We start from the raw sequence: 18,536 nt of genomic DNA, 5'->3' as shown, positions 1-18,536 counted from the left end.
AAAATAGTGGATGCATCAAAAGTATTTGGGTCTATCCAGTACAGTGAGAGCCAGTACCAGCTTCTGAGCTAAGGGAATCTATTTTTAACCAAGTTCACCTCTGCCTCCCCATCCCATTCTCACCTACAGTGTGCATACATTCCCTTTATTCTTGACACTGGATGATGATGATGGACTGCCTTCAAGTCGATTCCGACTTATGGCGACCCTATGAATAGGGTTTTCATGGTAAGCATTATTCAGAGGGGGTTTACCATTGCCTTCCTCTGAAGCTGAGAGGCAGTGACTGGCCCAAGGTCACCCAGTGAACTTCATGGCTGTGTGGGGATTCGAATCCTGGTCTCCCTGGTCGTAGTCCAACACCTTAACCACTACAACACACTGGATCTGGAAGAGAAGGCAAAGTCCTTTTGGCCTATAGGAGGCACTAGAGAGACAGTGCCAAAATTCTGCAAGAGTTTCTTTTATTCTTTTAGCAAACTCTGCACAAATTTGTGTGTGACCCTTTGTTGGAGAACTTTGCTGTGCCCCCTTCCCTTTCATATTAATTCTCTGGCCTTTGACCTCCCCTGCATGGTTCATAGAATAGTAGAGTTGGAAGGGGCCTATAAGGCCATCAAGTCCAACACCCTGCTCAATGCAGGAACCCAAATCAAAGCATTCCCGACAGATGGCTGTCCAGCTGCCTCTTGAATGCCTCCAGTGTCGGAGAGCCCACTACCTCTCTAGGTAATTGGTTCCATTGTCGTATGGCTCTAAAAGTTAGGAAGTTTTTCCTGGTGTCCAGTCGAAATCTGGCTTCCTGCAACTTGAGCCCATTATTCCATGTCCTGCACTCAGAGACAACTAAGAAGAGATCATGGCCCTCCTCTATGTGACAACCTTTCATGTACAAGACAGTGCAGAAATTCTGGTTTGGCTTCTTAGGAAATTCAGAGGAGGGGAGTATGGTCTCTCTCTGTGTGTGTGTGCGTGTGTGTCTGTAGAGAAAGAGGATTAATTTTTAAAAGGCTTTTAATGACTCATAAATAATGACTGCAGAAAAAGATGCTGTCAAGAGGCAGGTATGAAGGGTGGCTATTCTTATTTATTATAATGGGGTGCTCAGGAATATCAATTTTCTCGCCTCCCCTTGTATTAGTTAAACACTACTCCACTCAAACAGCCCAGAAGTTCTGACATTCTGCAGCCCCTGTGCCGGTTCACCAGGCTCCATTCCTGTTCCTAACAATCCAGAAGCCCTGAGTACCATCTTAACCCACAAGACTAGCTCCCTTCCCAAGGAACCCCAAAGTCCTAGCTGCCCAGCTGCCACCATTCTAACCTAGACTCAACATCCCTCAGAGAGAATCCAAGAACCCTAGTTTCTGTTCACAACCCCCCAACCTGCTGTATGCCACTCCCCTGTTTCAAAAGCCAGTGGTTCTGAATCACTTTTAGAGGCCAGTGGTTTTTTTAAAGGCCAATTTTAGAAGCCAGTGTTTTGGTTTTTTTTAGGCCAGTGGTTCTGAATCACTCCTCACATTTCTCCTCACAGATTCAATGCTTTCATGACAATCGAGGAACTGATTGTCTTCTCATTTTGTCCTCCTGGAGCCTTCTGTGCTACCAACTCAAGATAACATGGATTTCTGGTTCAATAGATATCTTTCCTCATTCCGTAGAGTTACTCCTTACCCCGCAACTCCAGAGTCCTGGAATGCAATTTCCCCTCTGCTCTGAACTGCTAGACCCAGTAAGTCAAAATGTCAGGTTTCAGTCAGGTTTTAGAATTTCAGATATTCAGTCAACAGTGTATTGATTCAATATGTAGGCTAGAGCTGTAGGTACTCCTGAAGCTTTCTGCCCACCGACCCAGTTTACTGGCTTTGCATCCCTCTCCCCTCCTCATCCGTTCCAGTCCTTCCACAGAAGGCTAGGCACTCTTGCATATTCTTTCAAACATGCATCCTTTCATTGTATCCCACTTGCCTCTGCATGGCCTCTGTGGTGTTGCCAGTGCTCCACTCAAAATGAGCAGGAGGGGCCCCCAAATGCAGCAGGGCTGGCTCACCACATTTTGAAGTAAGTGAAGTAATACACAGTGACATCTAAAGAGGGCCTCCGTATGGGACCGTTCAGTCCAGAGTCTAAATTTACTTAACTGAGCTGCTGAGTGGCCTTCCTCAAGAACCCAGGAATCAGAGCATCCCATTCCTTCCCCACTAGACTTGTCCCCTACTTTGAACTCAGAGAGCCCAAAAGGATTCACTGCCCATTCAGTTTCTTACCCCGCTATCCTCTCTGACCTCCATACATGCCCTTCATAGATATCCCAGGAGTTTTGGAAAACCCCAAAATTCCACCGACTTCTTTCCTGATGTTCTCAGATGCCATGGGTCCCTACATAACCCTTTACCCACAGTTCTCCACAGAAGGAAAGCCTTCTTCTCTCCACCATCCTTTCCCCCAGGTGCTAGAAAGGGCTATTGCCGTTTAAACCATCCCTGTAGCTCTCCATGGTACTGAACTGCAGTGTTTCCTCCAGTGATCACGGCAGCAAAGGGGGAGAATTCACACAGAGAAGCAAAAACAGCTTTCTTCCTGCTTGTAAGGATTGCTGATGGAGATTATTCCTTGATGTTTTGTATCAAAAAAGGAAGACAAGGATAGAAGTAGAGAGAATATTAATGAATTAGCACAGGGTGTCAGGTGCTGATGATGGGGGAGGGGGTGATATATGAAATGTCCCATTCAGCCATTAGTACTGTGAAGAGGAAGCAAAACTGAAACATGGGCACTGCCACCCTGGAGGGTGTTTTTTTTTTAAAGGCACTGAGGCATGTGGAGCGGCAAAGTCATTTGAGCACCTTTACTTTGTTGCATAATAGTTTAAGGCGATACAGATATCACACCAGAGGGGCAAAGATGGGGCCAGGGAGCTTAGCCAAACTGAAGGATGGATTCCTGAAAGGGGGAGAAGGATAACAAAAGCAAGGCCATATTTTATCATCAGGCCTACCCTTCTTTCTGAGCTCCTGGGCCCCTTCTTGTGCCCAAGCGGAAGGAAGTATGTGTGGCAGACTGTGGAATAAGAATCGCCTGCTGGATCAGGCCAGTGGCCCATCTAATCCAGCATCCTGTTCTCACAGTGGCCAACCAGATGCCCATGGGAAGCCCACAAGCAGGGCCTGAGGGCAAGAGCACTCTCCCCTCTTGCCGTTTCCAGCAACTGGTTTTCAGAAGCATTCTGCATCTGACTATGGTGGCAGAGCACAGCCATCATGGCTAGTAGCCACTGCTAGCTTCGTCCTCCATGAATTTGCCTAATCTTCTTTTATAGCCGTCCAAGTTGGTGGCCATCACTGCCTCTTGTGGGAGCAAACTGCGATCATGCAGGTGTAGTGGGGAGCCAGGAAAGGGTTGGGGTTGCCATCTGAGCCCCTTCCCCAAACAGAAGTCCTGTTTCAACATAAAACACAACTTCTGTGTCTTCCATGCTCGCCTCCAGGATACCAGGCTAGAAAATGTTCTGGAACATCGGAAGCATACTGAATCACACCATAGGTCTATCTAGCCCAGTGCAGTCTACACTGACTGGCAGCAGCTCTCCAGGGTTTCAGGCAGGCGTCTCTCCCAGCCCTACTTGGAGATGCTGGGGACTGAACCTGGGACCTTGCTCTGCCACTGAGCTATGCCCGTCTCCAAAGTCTGCTAAATTCCCTGACTCTCCCATCCATCTCCAGTGCCCTTGAAGCCCCTCCTCATTTTTCTCCCTTTCCCAAACACTGGTCTGCTAATCACAACTTATTTTCTACCCCTGGCTTGATGAACTTAATCTTAAATCTTCCCTTTCTCAAAACTTGCAAGCCCACCGTCGTGAAATTAATCTACCTCAGTCTTTTCTCCATCCACTGGAAACTAATCTGTAAATCTTCCTTCCCCACCCCTCTCCATATGCTTGTGCCTTCCCTTGTCCTTTTTACTTAAAATATATCTGCTAACCCTCCCCTCAGGGATTTCTCTCAACACCCTTTTCTTGAAATCCATCTAACCTTTTTTTCTTGACCTCCATTCCCCAACCCCCGCAAAAACCCAGTTAAATTGGACTCCTTAGTATGTTCCAAAACATCGTTTCCAAATCATCCTCACTTCCAGCCCACCTAGCTGCTCCCTTGCTTGTGAGGCATTTGCAGCAGTCCCCACATTACTCTAGACCAGTCTCAATGAGAAAACAAGAGGCCTCTCTAATGAAGGGGACTCTCTAGTCCACAAAAGGTTATTCCATAAGAAAATGCGTTCATCTTTCAGGGGCCGTACAATGCCGCAACAGAATAACATGGCCACCCCATCTGAAATATGAAACTGACACCTGTTATCCTTGCTGCTGCCTGAAGGGCTGCCCTTTGCAATAACCTAACTCATAATGCTGCCCTATACAATATTAATACAATTAACCATTTCCTTCTAATCTCTACCATGTGTGTATAGGAGAGAGGCAGGGAGGGGTTCCCACTCTTCTTTGAAATCTATGCACCACATTTGCCTGTTTCATGGGTTAACAGACATCCTGCCACTTTCCTTCATATCATGATGTAGTTTCAAATATTACTCTCTGAACCAGAGAACCCCAGGAACCCTGCACTACTGACCCCCCCCATTCTAAACTTCAGTCAGTTCTTATTCCTGCTCCCAGACGTCACAGGCATTCCTTGTGCTCTGGGCCACGTCTGCTTGTGTGGGTTCTGTCTTCTCTTCAGTGAACTTAGCAGTTCTGGATCCACAGCAGCCCTTCCTTAACCCAGGGGTAGCCAACATGGTGGCCTCCAAATGATTTGGACTACAACTCCCATTGGCCCTAGCCAGCACAGCCAATTGTCAAGGATGATGGGAGTTATAGTCCGAAACATCTGGAGCACACCATATTGGCTACCTCTGCTTTACTATGCTTCTCCCTGAATATCTAGAAATCTGGCTTCCCCCCCCCCATTCTAACCCACTAGGTCTTTTCCTCTGTCAACTCAGAAGTCCTGCCCAAAAGGACACTGTTCCAAGTTCCGCATGCATAAGTAACTTGAACTTTGTAAGGAATAGAAAGACTGGTGAGGCCTGAGTACTTTCTCCTTGGCTGCTTGTCACCCATAAGGAGAGGTGGGTGGCTAATGTGGCCAGTGGTGCCATTGTAAGTTTTGTCTCTGGACTTATGGGAAGAGTCCTCTTTAGATGGTACTTTGTATTTCTTCACTTACTTCAACATTTGGTAAGCCAGCTCTGCTGCATTTGGGGCCTTGCTACTCATTCTGCTGAATGGGACCCTGGACCTCTGCCCCAAAGTCCAACCTCTGAAGGTGCCTTGTGTAACGTCTGAAGAAAACCTCAAAATATTTGCTGGATCTGTGCTAATAATTTGCCGTCATCAGCTGTCCAGTCTGTAGAAATTGAAGCCTTGAAAGCCAAGGGAGAGAACCAAGGTCATCTCAGAGTATCTGTGGCAGCCAAGCCATGGCTCTTCCAGGGACCAGAAAAACATGTCCTCCTTTTTCTTGACTTTGTGCCCACCACCAAACATACACACACTTTTTTTCTCACCCCTACCAGATTCCCCATCTGGTATTTCAATATGTTCCCTCATTCATTTCAAGCAAAAAGGGGGTATTCCTTTGCTGACAGAAGGACAGCTAGTTCCCCCCCCCGTGTATGTGTGTGTGTAATTGAGTTTGACAAAGTGGTGGTGGGCTATCTGGAAGAAGAGAGACTCAGGTGGTGGGAAAAGGGGGTTGGCAGGGTCTCTACATCCTGGCATTTCCATTCATTCTCTGTATCTGACCTTGTACCAAGCTGTGCCGCACCAATTTCCCCCCCAGGATCATATATATATATGAATAATATTTCTTCTTTCTCCCATGTATTCTGGCCCAAACTCCATTTGCTAACACACACACAATATTTCCCAAGAGGCATAATTCATTATTTCTACCAAAATGATTTGGGACTCCCAGAGCTGCTAAAAGGAGGACCCATAGAGCTCTCTTCCTTATTAGTTTGGTGGTTGGGGGGAGGCAGAGAATGAATATGAAATAGTGTATGTGTGAGGGGCTACCATGCAGAGGAGAAGGTTAGCATGCAGAGAAGGCATCACCAACCCAATACATCTAGCAGCTGGGAATATTGTATGAGAGAACAACCCTCCTTTGGGACCTCAAAAGACCTCCCTCCCTCCCCACCTTGGAGAAAAAGGATGTAGCTAAAAAATAAAAATAAAAAAGCAATTTTATCTATCCCCAATACTTTCTGTTTATTATCCAGTCATCACTTTCTCTCCTCCCTTGCCTTGTCCTGTGCTTCCTGGGTCCTTGGCTTCCTTGGGTCCATTCTCCTCCTCCTCCTCTCCCCCCTCCACTTCCTGGGCACCGCACTGCGCTTCAAAAGAGATTCTCGGGTTTGTGTGCAGAAAGTGCTGACGGGACGGGAATTCTGTGCAGTGCAGAGATCCAGAGAGGGGAAGAGAAAGCAGAAAGGTTGCTTTGTAGAAGGAGCTGTGGATGGTGTGTGTGTGTACACACATCCATCGATAAATGTGTTAGTGTGGAGCGTCTGTACAAGAAAGTGTGTTTCTGCACTGCACACGACACTACGATCCCACTGTTGGGACACGCATGCCAGATGTGCGCATAAACACACATGGGTTATCTGTATCTATGCATGGCATGCCGAGGTGTGTACTGCATGCATACATGTATGGAAGTGTATCGGTATATGGGTACAAGGCATGTTGCTACAACAGTCATGTTAAATGTAAGTATAGAATCATGTTTGGGCATGCTCATGTAGAACATCCTTTGCTACGTACATAATAACAAAAGGTGTGCTTGCACGTACGCACACACTCACGCACAGATCCAGCTATCCCTATAATGATCTGTATAGTTATGGAAAGTATATATAACATGTTACATAAAATGTGTACCACAATGTATATTGAATATGCCTTGTGTGTGTCTATTTGTGCACAAATGTGAGGCTTTGGTTGCAGATTAGTCTGCAGTTAAGCCAGCTTAAATCTAATTGAAATCAATAAATATAACCAGTGAGCTTGTTGGCACTCTTGGTGGATTTGCATGGTGGTGGTGGGGTGTGTGTTTGTGTGTACAACTGCAGAGATAATATGTGTATGCATAGTGCTCCATGAGTTTGCATGTTCAGGATGGGATTGGAGTGTACTGAAAGGAATGCATGAGCCTGTTTTACTTTGTGTGTAAGCTCACACTAGGGACTGCATACCTACAGGCCTGTGAAGTTGCATAGCATTGAGCATATTGGTAGGAGTGTGCTCAATAGTGTTGGGTTGCCCATGGGTGGGAGAAAACTGATGAAAGTATTTTGTGCACTTGAAGACATATATGTAAGTGTGCGTACGTGTGTACTTAATTGTAAGCAGAAGAACAGCAATGCTTTGCTGTGTGCATTAACGCAGTGTGTGTGGGAAGGTGCATGTGCAGGCATATATTGCACAATTATGGATGCATGGATGAACAAGTGGAGGGCTGTATATGTGTACACATATGTAAGGAGTCTGCCTTTGGGGACAGCAGTTGGACTGTGTGTGCAACAATAAAGTATTTTGTGGTGATGTGGTGATTGTGTGTGCATGTGTGTGTGCGCACGTGCGCACATACATACCCAATGGGAAATGTGAATGAATTACAGAATTTGGTGTGGTATGCATATGTGCAAGAAAGCACATGACTGCTTGCATCATTGCTTTCCTTCATGGGTTTTATTAAGGCACCAAAGTGGAGGAATGGTGTAACAGAAGGTGCCTGGGCATCCAGCACAATCCTGAAGCCTCAGCAGAAACCTCATAACACTTTTTATTTGTTAATCCAGATACAGATGTTAGGATTGTTAAGAAGCTCATTGGTGGGGAAATTGTAAGAATTAAGGAAAGAAGGTAGGGGGAAGAGGAGAAATGGCTTCCCCTCCCCATCAAAGTTGCCCCATGAAAACTGGCAAGAGAGTGGTGTTCAACTCCCCAGCTCAGTCCCAAAGCTTCAGGGTAGTATAAGGGCAGGGTTGTCCTTTCCTTCTCCTTTTCTCGTGGTATTATTTCTCATCTGTAAAAGAAGGAAAGATAACAGTCTGCTTTAATAGGGCTGTGAGAGGCTCAAGGGTAACACTAGGGATGGGGGACCAGTGTCCCCTCTATGTTGTTTGACTCCAACCCATCAGTCTGAGTGGTCAGCGATGATAGAAGTTGGAGTCCCAAGAACAGCTGGAGGATCACACGTTTCCCATCCCTGCCTTATACTTCCATATAGACCTAATTAATAGTTAATAGCAGTAGTAGTTTGATATATAGAACCTCACTGACTGAGAGCCAGTGTGTTGTAGTGGACTGTGATTAGGGAGCTCTGGGTTCAAATCCTTGCCCAGCCATGAAGCTCAATGGATGACTTTGGGCCAATTGTGAAGAAAGCATGAAGAAGGAGAAACAGATGTTGTTGCCCTGAGGTCTTTGGAAGGTGGCCAGGATAAAAATGTAGTAAGTACCTGCTATTGGAGAAAAGTAATAGACCCAAAACTGTGGGTCCTTTTGAGTTTCCCCAGACATGGGCAAACCTCACTGTGAGTCATGCAAAGGTCCACAGTGGCTTGCATTTGCTACCATAAGATTTGGTGATTGCCCTACTTTACCTGGCTATAAAATAGGGATAGGAACCTGTGGCCCTCCAGATGGTTTCTGGACCTCAATTCTCTTCATCCTTGATTATCAGTCATGGTGGCTAGAGCTGATGGGAGTTGGAGTTCAACATCTGGAGGGCCATACGTTTCCTATCTGTGATTTAAAAGGTGATTGGACAAATTCATGGTGGATAAGGCTCTTGGTGTCCCACTAGTAATGACAGCAAAATGGAACCTCCCTGTTTAAAGGCAGTAAGCTGCTAAATATCAGATGCTGGGGATCCCATTTGCAGCATTCCTCATATGCATAAGGAGGGGCCATAATTCATGGTGGAGCAATGGTAAAAGTTCCAGGTTCAATCAAACTGACAAAGACCTAGGGTAGCAGTGCTGGAAAAGAGTTTCTGCCTGAGACCTTGGAGAGCCGCTGTCAGTAAGGCAGCAATGAGCTAGAAGTGGATCAATAGCCTGACTGACTTGGTGTAAGTTAGCTTCATATGATGAAAAATCTGACTCAATAATTGTGGCATTTATTATTATTACTATTAATATTATTATTATTGATTACATTTATATCCCTCCCTTCCTCCCAGTAGGAGCCCAGGGTGGCATTTCTGATCTGTAACTCTCCCCACTCCCAACTATCTTAGGCCTAGTCTACACGAACAGCAAAATGAGGTGGCACAATGGACTGCAGGTGGCGGAATACTATTTTTGAATGCTTCAGCTCCCTGATTATTATTTTTTACTAGGGGCTCCACCCCTGCACACTTTGTGTGCCAACCCCAAGACACCTTCTCCCCTCCCCTTTCCCCTGGTCACCAAGGCAGCTTTCCCCCTACCTGTTCCCCAGATCACCAAGGCACTTCCCACCAGGTGAATTGCACAGGAAGATTGCCCAGGCCTGTTGCACCACAACTCATCCAGGTCACTGCCCACTACTCCTTGTCCTGCTCTCCACCTGGTCTTGCCTCCCCATCTGCCCACTTGCCTGCCTGCTCACCCTCATCCTTCCCTCCCTCCTTGTTAGGTTTTCAGCCTTGACAGAGGCAGCAAAGCACCACTCATTGTCCCGTTCTCTGCCTGATCTCACCTCCCCACCCACCCCATTCACCTTCTCCCTCCTTCCTCACTTGGTTGCTGGTTTTAATCTTGGCGACAGCAGCAAAACACTGCTCATTCTCCTGCTCTCTGCCCAGGTCTTGCCTCTGTGCCCACCCACCTGCTTGCCCTCCTTCCTCCCTCCCTTGCTGCTGCCTGCTGCTGCCCACTTGCTCTCACACTCTCCGCCTGGGCTCACCTTCCTTCCCTCCCTCTTTGCTCTGTCACCAGCCTCAGCCACCATCACCACGTCCCCACAGTTAGAAGGCTGTCACTTGTCTACAGCATGATGCCTTTCAAAAATATTATATACAGTAGGGCCCTGCTTTACAGCGCTTCACTAATGTGGCTGTCTCAATTAGACGCAATTAGACTAAACCCCGACTCATACGGCGCTTGTCCCGCTTTTACGGCGGTTTTCGGGCATGGCACACCATTCTATTCAATGAGTTCCGCTTTTCAGCGGTTTTCGCTTTACAGCTGGGGTCCGGAACATAACCCACCGTATGAGTGGGGCCCTACTGTAGTAGGATAGGATAGGATAGGATAGGATAGGATAGGATAGGATAGGATAGGAAATAACTTATTCCAAGAAGGCAACTAGTATATCAGTAGCTGGGCTACTTTTCTACTTGCAGGGATTTTAAAAAAATGAAGGGGACCATTCAAAAATGTGATCATAATCTCTCACACTTTTGTGAAGTCCAGTCCAATCCACCACCCCAAGCCTTACCTTTGCCTATATATTTTCCTGGTTATTAGGGTGGGGAATGAGAAAGGGAAATGAGATATTTGCCCTCTGTCTGGGGCACACTTTGTGATTGTTTTCTGTGTGGGAAGGCATTGATGCTTAAGCTCACATGTATTCCTTCAGTAGAGATGCTGTCCCTTCTCTGGGAAAGTCCAGTCTTTTCCTAGGATGCATGAACACTAATGGTTTTCTTTCCTATCTTTTCCCTGTTACACACCTTCTTTCCCTGGCACCTTGCTGTTCCTCTCCTCCCTGTGCATGTCCCCCATTTCTGCCTCTCTCCAGTATGTGGCCTTTGCCTCACTTTTCTTCATCCTCATCTCCATCACCACTTTCTGCCTGGAGACCCACGAGACTTTCAACCACATCAAAAACAAGACAGATGCTGTACTGTCGGAGAATGGAACCAGCATAAAGGTGGACTATGAGATAGAGACGGAGCCCTTCCTCACCTATGTGGAAGGGATGTGTGTCATCTGGTTTACTTTTGAGTTCCTCATTCGTGTCATCTTTTGCCCAGACAAGCTGGAGTTCATCAAGAGCACCCTCAACATCATCGACTTTGTCGCCATCCTGCCCTTCTACCTGGAGGTGGGCCTCAGTGGCCTCTCGTCCAAAGCAGCCAAGGATGTGCTGGGCTTCCTGAGGGTAGTAAGGTTTGTCCGGATCCTAAGGATCTTCAAGCTGACGAGGCATTTCGTAGGGCTGAGAGTCCTAGGCCACACTTTGAGGGCCAGTACCAATGAGTTCTTGCTCCTCATCATCTTCTTGGCCCTGGGGGTCTTGATCTTTGCCACCATGATCTACTACGCTGAAAGGATCGGGGCTGACCCAGATGACATCACAGGCAGCAATCACACCGTCTTTAAGAACATCCCCATTGGGTTCTGGTGGGCGGTGGTGACCATGACGACTTTGGGCTATGGTGACATGTATCCCAAGACCTGGTCAGGCATGTTGGTGGGAGCATTGTGCGCCTTGGCTGGTGTGTTGACCATCGCCATGCCTGTGCCAGTTATCGTCAACAACTTTGGCATGTATTATTCGCTGGCCATGGCCAAGCAGAAACTACCAAAGAAAAGGAACAAGCACATCCCTAGAGCCCCCCAGCCTGGGTCACCTAACTACTGCAAACCGGACATGCTGTCTCCACATCGCAGCAACCAGGGCGACTCGTGCCCCCTTGCTCAAGAGGAGATAATCGAGATCAACAGGGCAGGTAAGGGGGACACCTTGTGGGCAGAAATGGCTAAGAATGCAGCCTATTTGGATCGACAGTCTCTGAATCTGGTAGTTTTAAAACTTTCTCCCTTCTGGATATGTATTTCCACATTGGCTTGTCTTCTGAGGAACTGATGTTGAAAGGTTGCCACAAAACCCATGAATGCTGAAGAGGATTATTGCACATCTTCAAGAGTGTACTCCCAGGCCCCTCCCATTGCCCCTCATGTGAACTGAGATTGCCCCCTAGAATTCATCTGTTACCCTTTGCAGCTATGCATTACAGAGGAAGATTGGTAGTGGTGGGCAAGCGGTCCTTTGGGAAAGCTTTTTCCATTTTTTTTAAATTTAAAATTAATTTTTGTTGTTCTGTTGTGAGCTGCTTTGAGCTCATATATTTATATATAAAAGCAGCATACAAATTAAATAATAAATAAAATAACAATAAAATAAATAAAATGTTTCTAGGCCTCCTTGCCAGGCAGTGCCCATCTGAGATGGCTTACAACAATAAAAATTACAAAATATCACCAACAGAATAACCATAAAACCATCAATTTCCCCCCCTCCAACAGAATAGCTAATAAAAAATATTCGACCAACCAATTAAAATATTTTCCATGGCAATAATGTACATAGGAAGATTGAAAGCAATGGACCATTGGCCCATCTAGCTCAGTATTGTCTACACTGACTGGCAAGAGCTTTCCAGACAAATTGTCTTTCCCAGCCCTACCTGGAGATGCTGGGGATTTTACCTGGGACTTTCTGCATGCCAAGCAGATGCTGTACCACTGAGCTATGGTCCTTCCTGACCACAATCCAGGCTGTAAACCAGCAATCACAAATAACCCTGTCAGAATAGGATATGTCTTTAGGATCTTCTGAAACGCTTAGAGCATGGGAACCTACTGTGGATACACTGGAAGGGAGATCCAAAGCTATAGGGCTACCACAGAAAAGGCCCTCTCCTTTGTGGTCAACAACCTCACTGATCTAGGAGGTGGACACATGAAAAGGACCTCCGCTTTAGATCTCCATGTGCAGGCAGGGCTGATACGCATGCAGGCAATCCATCAGATAGCTTGGCTCCAAACCATTTAAGGCTTTATACTGGATTCAGAAATGCAGCAGCAACCAGGGCGGTTAGTATAGTAGTGCTGTGTGACAGAATCTGACCACCTCGCCCCCATAAGAACCAAACCAAAGGCCCATCTAGCCGAGCATCTAGACCCACAGTGATCAGCGAGCCAGATGCCTCCAGGCAGCTATAACCAGGACATGCAAGCAACATGCCTTTGCCAGTGTTGTCCCCACAGCCCCAACACAGTGTGTGGTACCTGAACACAGCAGTTTTGAATTTTGCTGTCATTGCTGATAGGCATTGATAGAAACATTATTCTTCATGAATTTGTCCAATCGCCCTTTAAAGCCAACAAAGCCAGAGGCCATCACCACACCTTGTGGCAGCAAATTTCATAAAGTGATCATGCATTTTGTAAAGAAACAGTTTCTTTTCTCTGTCCTGAATCAACTGCCACCAAGTTCTAGTAATATGGGAGAAGCAGAAAAAAAATTCTGAGGACATTTTCTCCACAATATTCCCTGGGCACAATTTGAAAACCACTATTCTAATCCAACCTGAGCCTTGGAATAATTCTTCCACCAGCTCATCTCTGCTGCTTCTGACAATGGGTAATACAATCAGTAACACTGGGAACCAACAATTTTTAATTCAAATAGTCCCCTAGAAACATGGAGTATATTATTCTGTCACATTCCCCAAACATACTGGCCGATTGCATTCCTATATGCCTTTCAATGGGGTCAGTTCACACATTAGGCTGCCAGCCATCAAAAGCACAGTAATGAAGAGCAGGCCGCTTGTGCTATGTGCACATGTGTGCGTGTGTAACAGCACTGTGGTTAAGTGTCACACATATGCAGAAACTAGTACTTGGTGAAGAATTTAACATCCAGAGAATCTCTGCTTTATTTCTTTAAGCAAGTTTCTAACCCTTACCATTATGGAGATATGTGGGGAGCACCTTGTGAAATCTCAGCTAAGTAGGCTTTCCAGCAACCCAAGGAAGGGGTCCTAGGTCCCCTGTCTTGCCCTTGCTCTTCCCCATGAGCAGAAGAGGAAGTTGAGTAAGTTTAATTATGCAAAATAGATAAGGAAAGTTCTACAGCTTGTGCTTCCTTGATTAATTTTTTTGTACAGTTCTGCGCTTACTTATTCGTAAATAATATAAAATCCCCACCCCCTAATGAACCCAGTACTGCTGCTTACAATGATATAGATCTTGCAGTTAAAAACAATAAGCTGTAATATTGAATGTTTCCTTTATGTCAAGCCTTTAGGGCAGAAATTTCTTCTCATTTTACAGATAACTGAATCCATAGCAGCTTGCCCAAGGCCACACAAATATGTCCTTACAAGAGGCAGGACAAAAATCTAGGGCTCCTAGAATCAAGACCATTTCTTGCTTCACTAGCTCAAAATCCAGCTACCAGCTCTAAAATTGGATATCACCCCCACTCTTATTGGTGGACCAGAGTTCCATGGTATGATTGCTGGTGAGCAGATTCCTTCGGTGATTAGATATGGGGGGAATGCCAAAATGTGAATCATTTTGTAGCCAAAACATTTTGAAATCCAAACAAGCAGTCTTTCTAGTGGATTGTATCCCATGGGTCAGATCTATCCAAGCTGGCACCAAAATCTGCTGTCTTGAGGCTGCCACCTCACTTTACCTTATCATAGGTCTGCATCAGAAATGAGCCAAGATTACACCACATTCCCTGACATAAAAAGGGGGAGGAGAGTTAGTAGGGCCAAATTTTGATTATAGATGAGGACGCTCCCACTGGATTTATATAATGGATCATGGGCAGGAGATTGGTTATATTAAGAGGCAGGGTTTAGCTAGGCCAAAGGCTGTGATGTTGGCAGGCAAGATTGTCTTGTCTAACTGCCTTCCTCTCTTTATTGTGCCTGGCTGGGAGTCCAGAGTCTGTGAGTTCAAATCCCCCTTGCGTCTCCTGGGTGTAAAGGGCCAGCTAAAGATCACCCCCACAGTGAGTGGCTCAGGGGTTACGTGCCCTGCCACCTGTGCAGCTGTGGGCAAGCTGCATAGTCCCAAGGAGCCTAGTTGCCCCCCAGCTGGCAGTTGTGTACAAGGAAGGGACTGGCTTGTGCAGCTGTGGCAAGCTGAGCAGGCCCTAGCCGGCTGGGGAGGACTAGCCTCAGAGGGAGGCAATGGTAAACCCCCTCTGAATACCACATACCATGAACACCCTATTCATAGGGTCGCCATAAGTCAGGATTGACTTGAAGGCAGTCCATTTCCATTTTCAAGTGCATGATATCACAGAGGCAGGGAATGCTTCACTGGGTGTTAGGAGACTTGGGCTCAAATCTTTGTTCAACTACAAAGTCATCAAGTGGATGGGGCCAAATTCTTCTAACTGTAAAATGGGAATGATGCTTGACATGAGGATTTTACATACTAAGTTGCTACCATGTGAATGCCCTAATACAGTGGTTTTCAAACTTTGAAATACAGGGGCTCCTCTGGAGCTTATTGGGAGTTCCTTGATAAAAAGCTCTATAATGGGGGACAAACTTGTCTGTCTCTGCAGTGTCCCGTTGCAGGAGAATTTTGAGTATGTTCTGGCTGAGTTTCCAGAGATAGGCAAGGTCAGGCATTTTGCTGGGGCTCCAGGACTCACTCTATGCATTTATTTATTTTATACTTTTCTCCCATTATGGAACTCAAGAGGGCATACGTAGGATTCTATCTGACCCAGACCTATTATTATTTAGTAGATGTATTAGTCTCTTATTGCTTGAAGGTCTCCAAGTGACTTACAACATTGTTAAAAACCAAAATAAATATATCATACCATGGAACAAAATAATAAAACAACCACCACCCTCATTCAGCCACAGAAAGCTTTGGCAGCACACAAATGCAAATAACATCATCGAGACTTAGTCTATCAAATGTCTGGGGGGAAAGATAAGCCTTTATCTGGCATGAAAAAGATGTCGATTAAGGTGCCAGGGGGACCTCACTAGGGAGCATATTCCACAGATGGAAAAGGCCCTCTCCCTTGTCCCCACCCTCTGAGCCTCCCACAGACTTATTTAACTTCAGCAAGGTGTCTGCTATATGTGCCTTCACACCCTGGGGGAATGATAATGTATGCCCTACTCCCCGGGCTTGGAATGTATGGGCAAAGGTAGGGAAGGGCCTTGACTAAACTTACAAGCCCCACCTACTGACTCCCACAACTGGATTATTGCAAAGTACTCTTCATGGGGCTATCTTTGAAGAGTCTTCAGAAACTGTAGTTGGCCCAGAATGCAGCAGGAAGGATGCTGATGTGTGCTTGCTTATGGGATCATCTTATACCTATCCGGCAAGGGCTGTGCTGGTTTTCAGTTTGTTTCTGGGCACAAGTCAAAGTGCTGGTGATGACCTTTAAAGCCTGAAATGGCTTAGGTTCAGGAAATTTTAGGGACCACCTCCTTCTGTACCAGCCTGCCCACACCCTAAGATATGATGGAGGGGGGCTTTTCTATGTCCCATTTATGGTGGAGGCTTGGTTGCTGGGGACTGAAGAAATCCCATTCTGTGGGGCCACAACTCTTTGCTCTGTGAGCCTCAATTGGCCCTCTGTCTTACAGCTTTTTGCCATATAACAACATTTTTCAAATCCAATGCTTTTGTTTTATCAGTGGCATCTATCTTTATTGTTTCTGTTTTCATATATTGTATTTTTAAAATATCAGTATTTCATGGTTGGTTTTAATTGTTGTTAGCCACCCTGAATGGTATGTAAGCACTGGAAGTGTAGGATATAAATGTTCAAATAAATAAATATATTTAAGGCAAATCATACCCCTTGCAGCATTCTGAAAAGCTAAGGCTGCTATCATGAAGGCAAAGGGGCAGAAGTCCTCTCTCTCTGTAAATTAAACACTACAGGACCCCAGTATTAGCAAAGGGGCCACTGCCTCTACAGCACCCAAGAAATCCAGAGATAGGTGGTGGCTGGTGCCCATTGGGACCGGTAGGGTGGACAGCAAGGAGACCAAGAGAAGGTGGAGCCAGAGCCAATGACTGGCAGAGCAAATTAATTCTAGTTTTGTCCCCATCCTCCTCCGTGCTGCGTTCTACAAAGGCAATACTGAGACTAAACAGGAGCAAGATGATGGGCAGTGCTACTACTCCCTGGATTGGCTGTAAGTAAGAATGCAGGTAGGTGGGGGCTGGATGAAGGTAGGTGGGACTCCCTGTTTGCTCAAATGGAGCACCTCTACTGCCAGAGATAACACAAGAAAATTCTCGGTTCACATGGCCCACCTCTTTTAGGCTGAAGGGACCCAACAGGGATGCCTTGCCCAAGGTCCCCCAGATTCCTGAAGCTGGAGCTCCATCTGGGGCAACGCCAAATCCCTGGAGGGTTAGCTGTTATCTTTCACAAACTGAGCATGCTCCCAGGATTCTTTGCAATGCACAGGGGTTCAGCGACAGACCAACAGAAGCTGCTGACAGTTTTTTGGGGGGCTAGGAAGTTTGAAAGCCAGTGGCTTTAATCTTTCCCTCTCTTCATCCCAGTTTCATCCCTTGGGTTTTTAGCTGCTGTTTCTTTGCTGTGGCACAAAGGTTGCTTGTTCCACCACAAGAAAAGACCTGATTTAGCTGTTATTCAGGGCAAGGATATCTAGAGTGGGACATCTTTGGCTGTGGATTTAGTTTGTTCTTCCAAAGTGACTGATATGCTAACATCGAAGGCCTGTTTTGGCAGCTTGAGCCACATTTGATCAAAAATTATTATTTTTTTCTTCAGAGGAAGGATGGGGGTGGAGAGGAGGAGGAGGAGGAGGAGGAGGAGGAGGCGGCAAGGTTGGCGGTCTTGCTGGGATTTAGGTGATTTAGAAGCACTGGAACATTTTATTTTGATTTATATTTAAAGTTGATCCACTAGCTGGTTGTGGGGAAAGGGACTGAATCAAGACTGAAGGCTGTTTAGGAATACATAAATTGCCCTCCTTGAGTGGAGCAGGGCATGTGTCAAGATTGCCTGGCATTATAGAGTTAAGGGGATGACTCCTGCCTACATTTCTGCATGTGGAAAGAGCATCTCAAATACCCAAGATGCAGTGGGACTCAAGGAACAGATGGGTCCTTCTATGAGCTGGCAAGGACAGCTGGGTTGCTGGCAGGGAATCCCACAAGGGAGACAGTCATGCACACACATCCCCAGCAAAGGCTGAGAGCCAGATGACTGGGTTCCCTAGGAATGAGGGGATCAATCTATGAGGGTTTCTGGGTTCTTTCAGAAAGGAATTGGGTTTTTTTGGTGGGGTGGTGGTGGTTGAGGGATGCAGGAGCAAGACCTCTTGAGATCTCCTAGAATGACTGAGATGAGGAAAGGGCTCATAGCAGAAAAAGATATGGAGGGCTAAAGCCTTTGGGGACTGGAGGGGGCAGGAAATGGGACGCCTAGTTGATTTGGGATAATCAATATGCACAGAGGGGTGACAGGCTACTCAAGTTGTGTGGCTGAGGAACAGGAGCACAGGAGAGCCAGAACCTGACTTCAGTATCTCATGGTGAGAGCAGCTGACCAGCATCCCCTTATGCACATGTGTGTACACGCGTGCGCACGTACACACACATACGGTTCTCCTGCTCTTTGGTGGCCATTCACCCAGCAAATCCTCAAAGACAGGCAGGTGGGGGAAGGTTGCACACTGGAGGGTCCCCAGGGCTCATAGCCAGTTCCT

General features: G+C 46.4%; 1 protein-coding gene across 1 annotated transcript in view; it reads left to right on the top strand.

Annotated features, from left to right (window-relative positions):
- The window catches only part of LOC133366187 (potassium voltage-gated channel subfamily C member 1-like), a 50,592-nt gene that overhangs the window by 5,217 nt on the left and 26,839 nt on the right, over nucleotides 1-18,536 (top strand). Inside the window, exon 2 of the mRNA XM_061588994.1 lies at nucleotides 10,799-11,732. Coding sequence (XP_061444978.1) covers nucleotides 10,799-11,732 — 934 coding nt within the window. The remainder of the gene's footprint in view (nucleotides 1-10,798; nucleotides 11,733-18,536) is intronic.

Source organism: Rhineura floridana, chromosome 11, assembly GCF_030035675.1.
Source record: "Rhineura floridana isolate rRhiFlo1 chromosome 11, rRhiFlo1.hap2, whole genome shotgun sequence".
NCBI lineage: Eukaryota > Metazoa > Chordata > Lepidosauria > Squamata > Rhineuridae > Rhineura > Rhineura floridana.
Note: the sequence above shows the minus strand (reverse complement) of the source record. Positions and strands in the feature narration are given on the sequence as shown.